Source organism: Pectinophora gossypiella, chromosome 20 (assembly GCF_024362695.1).
Source record: "Pectinophora gossypiella chromosome 20, ilPecGoss1.1, whole genome shotgun sequence".
In the NCBI taxonomy this organism is placed as follows: Eukaryota; Metazoa; Arthropoda; class Insecta; order Lepidoptera; family Gelechiidae; genus Pectinophora; species Pectinophora gossypiella.
The window spans coordinates 6,936,663-6,949,176 of NC_065423.1; the positions used below are offsets into that span (position 1 = coordinate 6,936,663).

At 38.0% G+C, this 12,514-nt stretch overlaps 2 protein-coding genes across 2 annotated transcripts; both read right to left on the reverse strand.

The window, feature by feature from the left end:
• Nucleotides 1–811: 811 nt before the first annotated feature.
• Nucleotides 812–9,955, reverse strand: LOC126376008 (protein Red). The gene is made up of 11 exons (XM_050023158.1): nt 9,636–9,955; nt 9,168–9,365; nt 8,797–8,860; nt 8,251–8,325; nt 7,256–7,366; nt 6,023–6,087; nt 5,200–5,443; nt 3,480–3,624; nt 3,016–3,225; nt 2,003–2,169; nt 812–955 (listed from the first exon to the last, which is right to left on the reverse strand). The coding sequence occupies exons 1-11, from the start codon at nt 9,779–9,781 to the stop codon at nt 875–877; spliced, it is 1,506 nt and encodes a 501-aa protein (XP_049879115.1). The 5' UTR covers nt 9,782–9,955; the 3' UTR covers nt 812–874.
• A 957-nt stretch (nt 9,956–10,912) lies between these two features.
• LOC126376080 (macrophage migration inhibitory factor-like) lies at nt 10,913–12,372 on the reverse strand. The gene is made up of 3 exons (XM_050023249.1): nt 12,148–12,372; nt 11,750–11,922; nt 10,913–11,053 (listed from the first exon to the last, which is right to left on the reverse strand). The coding sequence occupies exons 1-3, from the start codon at nt 12,253–12,255 to the stop codon at nt 10,975–10,977; spliced, it is 360 nt and encodes a 119-aa protein (XP_049879206.1). The 5' UTR covers nt 12,256–12,372; the 3' UTR covers nt 10,913–10,974.
• Between the last annotated feature and the right edge of the window lie 142 nt (nt 12,373–12,514).

Sequence of the window (12,514 nt, forward strand, 5' to 3'; positions counted from 1 at the left end):
ACTAAATAGTATCGGCCCAAAACTTGGCAACAAGTATGGCGCTATCTGCAGCGCTCATCAGATCCTCCTGCAAGCAGGTGTTCAGGCACGCAGGACACGATGTAAGATGTTCCATCGTTTGGGGAACAGTGCCGCATTTGCACTTTACGTCCGAGCCATCCGAGAAACCCCACCTGAACAAATTGTCCTTACTTCGGCCCACCTGAGTCCGAAGTCTAGAGACTTCCAGGTAAGCCAAGGCAAATCAAGACCTGGCTGAGGTCTCTCGGACGGCGAAACAATATACTTATTTTACATAAACAGACAGAATGGCTGATTGCTTGCTGGGTTCGGCATTGAGAGTTGGTGTCATTTTCTTATCCGCCGAAAAGGAAAGGGACGGGTAATCGACAAGCATAAAATTTATGGAACGCACGTTAATTTTAGGCTGAAATTTAAAATGTTATACTGGCCAATAACTCGACAGAATTAAGTTGACAGCACACGTCAAAACCAAAATGGGTTGCATATCAGAAAGATGCCTATTTTATTCGCCCCGGTTATTCATTCGTTTTAAAATGAACAGTTGTTAATCATCCGTCGCTTTCCTTTTCGGAGGATAAGAAAATGACGGGTATAACTTAAAATAAAATTAAGAGGTGTCTGTAGGAATCGTGGCAAATATAGCATTTTAAAAGTGTACGAAGCTACGCCTGATAAATTTGTAAGAGCAATCACAATTGCGACTTGTTTATATTATGTGCAGGCGTTCACACTCGGAAAAAATTCGTTTGGAAAGAGTGCTTGTTTACAGATAGAAATTGACATAATATAATATTTCATGTTTATATTTTATGAATAGTAAAAGAATCAATGTATACAACACGATATATCTTCAGTACTTTGGTGTCTTAAACCCAGGCTCATCAGTATTCGAATTCTGTGGCGCTTTGCGTTTTTGTATTATATTCTGGATCTGTAACAAATTAAAATACAATTTGCAGTACATTTTAAAGTCAAGGTACAATTTTAAAAAGATAGGGAGCTATTCGATTGTGATGTTCAGAAATTATATTACTTATTTATAGGTACAGTCATGAGCAATATAATGTACCCACTTTAGGACTCTGTCGCACTAACATATTTGACATTTAGCGAGACTTACAGTTCAATTTGTCAAAAAAGTTAATGTGACATGGTACCAAAGTGATTAATGCTCGTGACCGTATGCCGTAGTAAGTGTCTTAGGACAGAGTGATTTTATTTTTATTTACAATTCTGATTTTAAACGGCTTTAGTATTAATTTTGTATTTTTTTCATAAGTTAGAAGAAGTCATGTTTGGATCATGGATAATGTTTGGACAGTTCCACCTGGAACAGAGGTTTAACTTTGGGTCTGCCACCGTTGTATAGGCTTTGTTAAATAAATCCAATCAAAAACATAAATGTGAAATGAGAGCCAAGTTTAATATTATGATAAATGCCTTGGTTGTTGACTTCAACGACAAAATAAGTGAGATCTAAATGGGTGCCAAGTTCAATGGTCAGTCCTGAAATTTATTTATAAGTAACAGTATAATATATCAAATCTTCTTGTAACATAAGATAATGTATTGTAGCCTAAGGTCTGTCTTTGCTAGTTTTTTATAAACCTACCAACGAATTATTATGTTCGATCCCTAGTTTCTATCAACAATCTAAATTTTCGGAATTATAAAATAAGAACCGACAAATACTTGTAGGTTTAGAACTTGCGAAGGCTATTATAATTCATATATGAAAACTAGCCAAGACAGACCTTAGGCTACAATACATTATCTTATGTTATAAGAAGATATGATATGTTATACTGTTACTTATAAATAAATTTCAGGACTGACCATTTAACTTGGCACCCATTTAGATCTCGCCTGCGGCTCGCCAGTTCTGTTTCTTGAACTTGGCTTGACACGCTGCCGCGTGTCTCGATAAATCAAAAATCGAATCGAATAAATCATTTAAAATACTGAAGTTGCACATTACCTGTTGCCACTCCCTATCGAGTTCAGCTTTCTCGCTCTTATCTTTCGTTTTCCTTGTCTTGCGGCCGTCCTGCGTTTTCACACCGTATTGGAAGGCGGCTTTCGGTAGAGCCTCCTTGCTACTCATGTACGCTGAGTACTCCTCCTGGGTGTCGAAGTCCCAGCGACCTTAGAAAAGTAAAAATAAAATTTAGTGTTCTACTAAAATAAATATTGGCCCCGATTCTTGCAGACACCTAATTTTATTTTAAGTTATACCCGTCGTTTTCTTACATAAACAGCCTATATACGTCACACTGCTGGGCACAGGCCTCCCCTCAATCAACCGGAGGGTGTATGGAGCATACTCCACCAGGCTGCTCCACTGCGGGTTGGTGGAGGTGTTTTTACGGCTAATAGCCGGGACCAACGGCTTAACGTGCCCTCCGAAGCACGGAATCATCTTACTTTTTCGGACAATCAGGTGATTCAAGTCTGAAAAGTCCTTACCAAACAAAGGACAGTCTCACAAAGTGATTTCGACAATGTCCCCATCGGGAATCGAACCCGGACCTCCAGATCATGAGCCTAACGCTCTAACCACTAGATCACGGAGGCTGTTGCCGTTTTCTTATCCGTTGAAAAGGAAAGAGACGGATAAAGAGTGAACGGAACTATAGGGATCACAAAGTGATTTTTGTGATATGTCCTACCGGGATTCGAACCCACTCAGACAGAACAAACACTTAAATGCAGATGATATTAAAAGTCTGGTCATTGGCTCAAAAAAAAAAAACAAAAAAAAAACGAAAAAATTAAAAATAAAATTTTGCGCCTTTACAAAAACACTAGGCAAATTCAGTATGTTCGCCAAATATTTCAGCGATGCGGACTTTTTAGATTTACTTTACCTAATTTTACTAAAATTATGATAAATTTCATTCGCGCCGGGCCTGGGTTAATTTTGTATAGGCCGTGACCAGTCTCCTTTATCATCCATCCATCATCATCATCATCAAGCCTTTGACATCTTACCAATAGGCCCCTTCTTATTGCCAGCATCCATCTTAGTGTAGTCGACCTCATCATCAGAGTCATCTATGGCGTCATCCATCTCCCTGAGGCCGGGGTAGCACTCCGCATACCCCTCCGGCTCGGCAGCCAAACGTGAGAGCAGCGCCGCTGAACGTTTGTCTCTGTCCTCCGTTGTACTAGATGCTTGGCGCCGCGGTAGAGGGCCCGGACCTGTAAGAAATAAAGTTTTGTCATAGAATAAAGTCATAGAAGTCAATTGTTAAGGTCATAGAATAGAATAGAAATAGTTTATTATAAAAGGGCGCCACACACACAAAAAAAAGACAACATCATATCAAATTTCCACTAACCAATTACAAAAAAGCAAGACAGATGTTTGTCGAAATGATCATAGAATAAAGTTTAATTAGGTACTATGTCCTATGTGAGGAGCTCGGTGGCGCAGCGGTTTTTTTTTTACTTACCCTCTTCCTTCTCAGTGTCGATGGGTTTGTCGAAGTAGCCGGAGCGCGGGCGGTCGTCGCGGCGGTCGGCGCGTCTGTCACCAGGCACGTAGTCACCGATCTCACCGTAAATCGAGTCGTCATTCCGGCCCTTTTCTGCCTTATCCTGTAGAATATACACTCGTACAGTCATGAGCAATATAATGTACCCACTTTAAGACTCTGTCGCACTAACATATTTGACATTTAGTGAGACTTACAGTTCAATTTGTCAAAAAGTTAATGTGACATGGTACCAAAGTGTATACATATTAATGCTCGTGACCGTACATTAGTTTTGTATGTAGCCGTGGTAGCTTGGTAGAACGCTTGCCTCTCACTTAGAGTACGCAGGTCGGGTTCAAAGGCCTAAACCAATGATTGTCGAATTTGTTTTCAAATTTATATTTGGATCATAAATGATTATCACGTGAAAAAAAAAATCGCGAGGAAACCCACATTAATTCCGAAAAAATTTCGGAGGTATGTGACCTAACCTAATCCCAATCTAAGGTCAGACAGGCAATCGCTTCTGTAAAAATTGCTATTTATGTATGTTCGTCTTGTTCCCTTCTAAACCACTTATCAGAATTTGACCAATGAGGTGTCACTAGAAGCGTTTTGATTGGCCGTTGTTTATAGTTAAGTCATTGGTCCCGGTTACTACTTACTGATCAGAGGCCTTTGGCTTAGTAATCCTGAGGGTTGATGAGGTTGGTAATCCACCTCACACAATGAGAAGAACAAGTAAATCATTAAATTTTACATCCACAAGGTCCCACAGGCAAAGTTGTTTATGGCTACACTTGGGTTTGCAGTCCTAAAATGGATATTATGATAAATATTATAAAGTATACACTGGTGCTAATTCCTGTAAATACCATCTAATTTTATTTTAAGTTATATCTGTCCTTTTCTTATCCGCCGAAAAGGAAAGGGACGGGTAATCGACAAGCATAAAATTTATGGAACACACGTCAATTTTAAGCACAAATCTAAACCAACCGTCTAAAAATTTTACGTCAGTCAATAACCCGACACATTAATTTACTCATTCTTCCTAAAATTAAGAGCTGTGAATCATCCGTCCCTTTCCTTTTCGACGGATACGAAAATGACGGATATAACCTAAAATAAAATTAGGCGGTGTCTGCAGGAATCGGGGCCACTGACTCATTCATTGTTATTGGCGGCACAATAACAGCCCTGACACGGTTGATAAGGGGGGTTAAAATGGCCACATCGAAGCAATTCACCTAAGAAAGCAACATTGCTTTTTGACATTTTGTTAGCATTGCGCACTTACTTTTATATGCGCAAATGTCAAATTGCAATTGGGTCGTGTACTAGGTTCAAGATAAATTATGAAATTCTGATTACTAAATAAAGACACATCTAAAACTAACGAAAAACATTTTCTTTTTTCTATTAAACTTATTTATGAATTTTAATCAAGAAAAACGTAATAATAAGTCCGACATTTTGTCACGTTTTTCTATGACGTCACAGAGTGCTTTTTCATACAAATTCCATAGTAATTTCGTGTTTTGACGTTTAGTAAAAAGTAACTGATTTGACTAGTTGGAAACTAGCCTATATTGCTTTCATAGATGAATTGCTTTGATGTGGCCATTGCAAACCAAACACCCCCCCCAGGTTGGTAATCCAACTTGCAACCCTCACAAGAATCGAAAAGACCCACTTTGGTCTTCTTGAGCTTCCGATGGCGGCCGTGTCGCAAGTAAGAGAAGATTTGCGTCAGTTTGTCGAGGATGGCGTCGTTGGCGCTGGCGGCGGAGCTGCGCTCGTCGGGTTCCGGTACATCCGCCTTGCTGCGCGTCAGCGTCGTCGGGATATCGCTGTCTATCGTGCCTTCCTCGTCTAACTCCACCACGTACGCCATGCGGCCCGCCGCGAACATCTCGTTGCGCACTACTTTCTTGTTCCTCGAAAAAAAAATAGAAGATTCGGACAACTACAACTTCATTTTACACGACTAAATCTAGCTTCATCTCTTTCTTGCACGTACTGTAAGTGAAGGACGGCACTAATTGGGTCGTGTACTAGATTCAAGATAAATTCATCATCATCATCACCAGCCCATTAACGTCCCCACTGCTGGGGCACGGGCCTTCCCTATGGATGGATAGGGAGATCGGGCCTTATACCACCACGCGGGCCCAGTGCTAATGCAGCCGGGACCAACGGCTTCACGTGCCTTCTGAAGCACGGAGGAGTTCGAGATGAAAACTTTTTTTTTTGTGGTCACCCATCCTATGACCGGCCTTTGCGAAAGTTGCTTAACTTCAACAATAGCAGACAGAGCGCGTTAACCGCTGCGCCACCGAGCTCCTCAAGATAAATTATGAAATTCAAATTACAAAGTAAAGACAAATCTAACGAAAAACATTTTCTTTTTTTTCTATTTAACTTATTTATGAATTTTAATCAAGAAAAACTTAATAATAAGTCTGATATTTTATCAGGCTGTATTTTTTTATGTCAACGATATTCAATCTACTTACTTCTGTTCCATTATGAGGTTGTAAATATTCCTGCCCATATCTGTCTTGAATTGTATTTCTTCTTCCTGAAAACCATGAAAATGTATTCAATTTGTTTTCCTACAACATTTTCTTACCTATCCGGAGTACAGTCGTAAGCAATATCATGTACCCACTTTAGAACCCTGTCCCACTATCATATTTGACTTTTAATGAGACTTACGGTTTAATTTGTCAAAAAAGTTAATGTGACATGGTTTCAAAGTGTAGGTACATATCAGTAGCCGTGACCGTACGCAGTTTGACGCGACACGGCAGATCACCGTTTTTTACCTATCACTTTTTTATTATCTTGTGATGATTTTACGTCACATTGTGGTTGTAATCACAATCGTGTGGATTGTGAAGTGGAGTAACAACCTGGTGTCAGGGTCACTATTGAACCGCCAAAGGCCCCTGACATGGCTCATGTAACGACTACTTACTTACAGCAGTAAGTAGTAACCGGGACCAACGGCTTAACGTGCCTTCCGAAGCACGAATCATCTTACATTCGGACAATCAGGGGATCAGGCTGTAATGTCCTAACCAAACTAGGGACCACAAAGTAATTTTTGCGATATGTCCCCACCGGGAATCGAACCCAGGAACTCCGGATTGTGAGCCCAACGCTCAACCACTGGACCACGGAGGTCGTCAAATATATAAGTGGCGCTGTATTGCATTGCTTTCGTTTAACCTTCTAATTTCATGTATAACAGACATATGCATCTTGTTACCTTTGTTTTTGGGTATAAAATGATGACCCTTGTAATTACACCCAGGCACAACACATCATCCACCCATTATTATTCTAATCAAAACAAACAGAAGCAATACAGGTAGCAATGTATCTATACAAATTCATCATCATCAGCCCATTAATGTCCCCAATGCTGGGGCACGGGCCTTCTCTATGGATGGATAGGGAGATCGGGCCTTAAACCGTCACGCGGGATTGATGGTTATTAACGACTGCTAATGCAGCCGGGACCAACGGCTTAACGTGCCTTCCGAAGCACGGATGAGCTCAAGATGAACTTTTTTTTTGTGGTCACCCATCCTATGACCGGCCTTTGCGAAAGTTACTTCAACAATCGCAGACCAAGCGCGTTTACCGTTTTGTTCTATACAAATTATTATACTTAATAGAAGCAGATAAATTGCTCACTTAGCTCAATCTACCCTGAAACTGATAATGCCACAATAACATACCATGGGTACCACAATCTCTTTTTTCTCCTTAACCTGCTCGACCGGCTCAGATACTAAACGCTCCATTTCTGCTTCCTGTTCCTGCTCACGAGTTTGGATTTCGGAACGCACCTGAAAAAAAAATATACATTTATAACACACATAGATTGCTGCATGAGAAATAAGGCCGGCTGTTGTGCATTTCTGTATCTGTGGTCCTTATTTTTGTATCTATATAATCAACACCAGCGCCACTACCGATGGATAATGTTACTAATTTTACGATTTGATTGCCAACATTTTGGTCATATCATGAAGAAATCATGCATTTAGTTGCTCATATCGTTAAACGTTTTGTGTTCATCGATCTGGCACATCATGTAATGATCAATTACTAAGATCTGGTAATATGAAATCAGTGCCTTGTTTACCACTCTGCACCCTAATATTATTTTATGTTACACCAACTGTTACTTGCGATTTCATTCGCATGAAACCCTACTATTGAAACTACAGAAGTTTCATACAAACTTTGCCACCCCTTATTACCCTCTTAGGGGTTGAATTTGAACCTGGACTAAAAAGGCTATATGCAAAGAGGAGTGGAATAGATTGGGGGAGGCCTTTGCCAACACACACACACACACACACGCACGCACGCACGCACGCACGCACACACACACACACACACACACACACACACACACACACACACACACACACACACAGAGAAACCTACCTAAACGGTACCGCCGAATAATGGAATTTGCTCTTTATTAAATTATATAAAAAGTATTGTATCTGAATTTACGGCAAATAAATAAAATAAAATAGGTGTTGAATTTCGCCAAAACCCGTCTTAGTGAGCACATACTTCCTAAAAGGAATGTTCATGCAATTTTTGAAACTACTAGCACTTGTAGTTTCTGGGATTTCATGATGAGTGAGTCAGTCAGTCAGTGAGTGACCCTACGCTTTTTATAGGTACATAGATTTATTTCTCAAAATCTACTTACTTTTTGCAATAAGGCATAGTCAAGACCTTTCACCAAGTGAGTGTGTTCCATGTCACCACCAAGATATTTTGATTCCTGAAAATTTAAAATAATCACTATTATAAAAAAGTTCTTTTAAAAAAATTGATTTTATGTCAAGCCAAGAAAATATTAAAAGGCTATGTTGGTGACAATTTTTTTTTGTTGCCAACCCTATTCTTTTTTAGTTTGTCTTTGCTTGTCCTTTTCTCAATTTTTTTTTTAGAATTTTATGCTACTTGCAATTGGTCATGCGACCATAAGCTTGTTTTAAGAGTGTATGTAATTATATTTTCTCACATAAGTAACTATATATTTTTATTATGTTTGTGATATCTGCAATCAGTATCTTTTTTTTTACTATGAGCAGTTTTGTTATGAGTAAAGTTTCAGGTAGAATGTGTTCTCCAGCAATTAGCTCCAGCAATGAGCAGCAGCTATGAGCAATTAGCTCCAGTGAGCAATTAGCTAAGCTATGACCACTCATTCTTCAAGTAGGTATAAAAAAGACTAGTAAAGACTAGTTACCTGAATAAGTTGCCGCCTTCTTTCTTTGGCATCCATGCCGGACTTCACGTCAGGTGCTACCGCTCTGTAATTATACATTATTAAATCACAAGTTGTCAAAGTATAAGTTGTCCTGTAAATGACTTGTAAGTGAGTGCAATGAAGTGTTATATTATTATTAGACACGTTAAGCTGTTGGTCCTGGTTACTACTTTGATGAGGTTGGTAATCCACCACACAACCCACATGATAAGAAGATTATTAATAAAACAGGCATTATCATTCATGTATGTTTTCTAAAGTTTAGTATTGATCCCATTCAATGACCAAAGCACCATTTTCCATAAGGGCTATATAGTTAGGTATGTAAAAGTAAAAGAAATGAATATTACCTATAGGCACTGCTTGTATTACTAGTTGGGTCTGCTGGTCCTATATCATTGAGTCCGTCCCGTCTCTCCCGGGCCCTGTCTCTGTACTTCTCTGCTAACTCCGCAAGTTTATTATCCTCTTGTTTCTTCAGTGCGGCATAGTATGATTTCTTTTTACGACGGAGTTCACTCTTGTTCTCCGATGGTGGGGGCATTGACCTGAAAACATAGGTAATATTTATATGTATACATAAAAAATACACTAATGACACAAAAATTAAGTTTCCCATTTATATCTTAAGTCACTCATGTGAAGAATGGCTGCAAGTTGCCTTCTGACAACGTCTGGCTATGCCTTCTCTGATGAAAATAATGTATACATGTGTGTACTAAGTAGTGGCAAAAATTAAGCAAAAAAAATTGGCCCGAGCGACCCTGGAAACCGTACAGTTTAGGTGATGTTTGGAAAGTATTATTGGTGGTATTTACCCAGCATTGGCCATGGCCTCCCGCACGGAGCCCGCGGGGTGGGCGCCCCCAGCCGGTGTAGCCCTTGGAGTCATCAGCAGCTTACGAAAATCGTCATTTGTGAGCCTCTGAGACACCGGAGTGTCTTCCACGCTCCGCTCCTCCATCTTAGTTATTTATTATCACACTAAACAGAAATCACTTATTCAATTCGCAATAATGCTACAACAAGGCAAAGTTTTATTTGCAAACAAACACAGTATATCTCGTGAGAATTTCAATAAAATAAATTCACAATTTCACATCACTCACAGACTCAGAATTCACTGATCAAGACCACTTCAAATACTTCAATTCAATGAATATATAATTCATTCGTTCCAGTCTATTCAAAATCATTCATTCATTTTTGACGTTAAGGATAAAGTTGCTATATTAAAAATATATTGAATATATATAGTTTAGTTTTTAATGCAGTAGGTATAAAATTACAATGTTTTGTTTGGGGAACATAGTCTGGAAAGTCTCATTCGGTATCGGTTTGAAACAAGCTTTTGGGGGCTTTTTGGCGGGAGGCGGGAACGGGACAGTTGCTTTCTTCATTGAATAATCTAAATAATTAATACGAAGTGGTGTTTTGTGGTTAATGATCGCATTAAGTTAGCCGGAAGACATTCGCGAGTGTTATTATATTGGAGTATTCAATAAACAAAGTGTATCTGCCTATTTTCGCTTCGTGTCAGGAAGCCGCTTCATAACTCAAAAGTTTATGCGGACTTTTGAGTTAATTCGTTTGGGGTTCGGAGTAGGAGTCTACTCCGAGGGTGGGGGCTTAGGTTTCATCATCATCACCTTTCATCATTTCATTAATCATCAAGAAAAAAAATACGTCAGACATGGCTGTATGGGCATAGTTCCCTTTGCCTTACCCTTCGGGGAAAACCAAACCAAAAAAAAAAAAAAACAAGCTTTTGGAAGCCAAAATTTTCATGGCTTTTTCTGCGTAGATAACATTCGTTGCGTCTATTGGTCAAAGCCCTTGACAAACTTGACACTTACTGCTTGCTTACTGCGTTGCGGTTGTCTCAAGTATTTAGGGATACTCGTAACGATATTGTGCAAGTAGGTACCTTATTAATGAAAAAAAAAAAAACAATTTTTCTGATACAACAAATGTAGGTATATCTTTAATTAGTTTCTCCATTATTTTTTCTTATTATTATTAAATTTACTTAAATCTACAATCTGAGCCGATAAAAAATAAATGTTTTTTTAGTTAGGTACAAAAAATGCAAACATAAATCATTGAGACATATATATAAAGAAATATATGTATAGAATATGAAAAACCTCTTGAAATTTATCCAAAGATAGCATGGAAAGTTGTTCCTTTAAATCCAACATTGCCTGTGGGTTCATCCTGGAATGTTATGTACATTCTGAAACAAAAATATATATTATTAAATTCAATTATTTATGGGAGATGGCTTTGTTTTATCTAAAGTTAATGGGAACCCATAAATACATAGAGTTGATTTTACTCTTTACCTAATAGGTAGCAATAATTTTATTTGTTAGAACAATAAAATAAAATATAGCTGTTCCGAATGTTTGCATAATACTAATTTAATCCTACTTAAATGTGTTATTACTACAATATGTATACTTTCAAATGAGCAGTAAGAAATTAAATTATTAGGTGGACAATAAAATATGTACAGCGCATATGATAGTAGAGTGAATAAGCATGCTTTACATAACATTTAAGCAGTTCAGATTCTAATTTTTAAGTTGTTCATGCAAGTTACAGAGAACACAGAATGTATAGTTATGAAAACAATGATTGTTATGAAAACAAACCAGCCCGAAAGAATAACAGAGTTTTTGTTCCTGCAGTTATAAGAGATTCAGGAACAAAATAGGTATTATTGTCATAAATTTATAACTTAAATTTGATTTGACTTAATGTACCAGTTTTTTTTTTATTTACTTATACATTATTTATTTTACCACAAATAAAAAATTTGAAGCTGTTTTGCAAGAAGAAAATTTATACAAAAAGATGAGCTAACTCAACAATTGAGATTTGCATACCTTGTTTTGATAAAAGATAACAAAATTCAGTTTCCATTTACCTTTCAGGTGGGATCCCCAGCTCTTTCTCAACTAGCTCAAACAATACTTTAGCATGTTTTTTATTCTGCTCCACCCCAAGAGCTCCAATAGACATCAGATTTGCAATTGCACAAGGATCTGTGCTCCCTCCAAAACTCATTTGCACATCTGGTATTACTGATACTACACAGTACTGAAACATACAAGACAACTTCTATGCCTAATTATTATTTATTGAGTTATATACTATTAACACTGACCCTTTACAATTTTGTAAGTAGCTACTTTTAAACAAGTGAAATTAACTCAGATAAAGGAATACTTCTCGGGAAGAAGAATTACAATGGTTGTGTCCAATAATATTGGAAATGATGAGCGGCAAAACCTATGAGCTTAAATTTTCCCAGGAATCACCTACCTGTTCCGGTTTCCCGAGTGCTTTGGCTAACACCGGTACAGCTTTCAAAACGAAATCCTGCGGGACTTTACTTTTAGGCACATTGGTTTCGATTCTGAAATGTGGCATTTTGAAGAAGAACGTATGTTATATAAACAAATAATAATTAAAAACAGGACAGTAAGTTCTAATTTTCAATGCTATTTATTTTGCTTTTCAATGTCAAGTTCTCTTGTCAAGATAAGACAAAAAAGTAAAGGTGAACGAATGAAATGAATGATTATATAATCCATCTATCCAACATTCGTCAATCATGATTTAGGATAAAATAAAAAATCGACTTTATTATTACATAACTACGGTCGTTATTTGTAGGGTTGTATGCTGC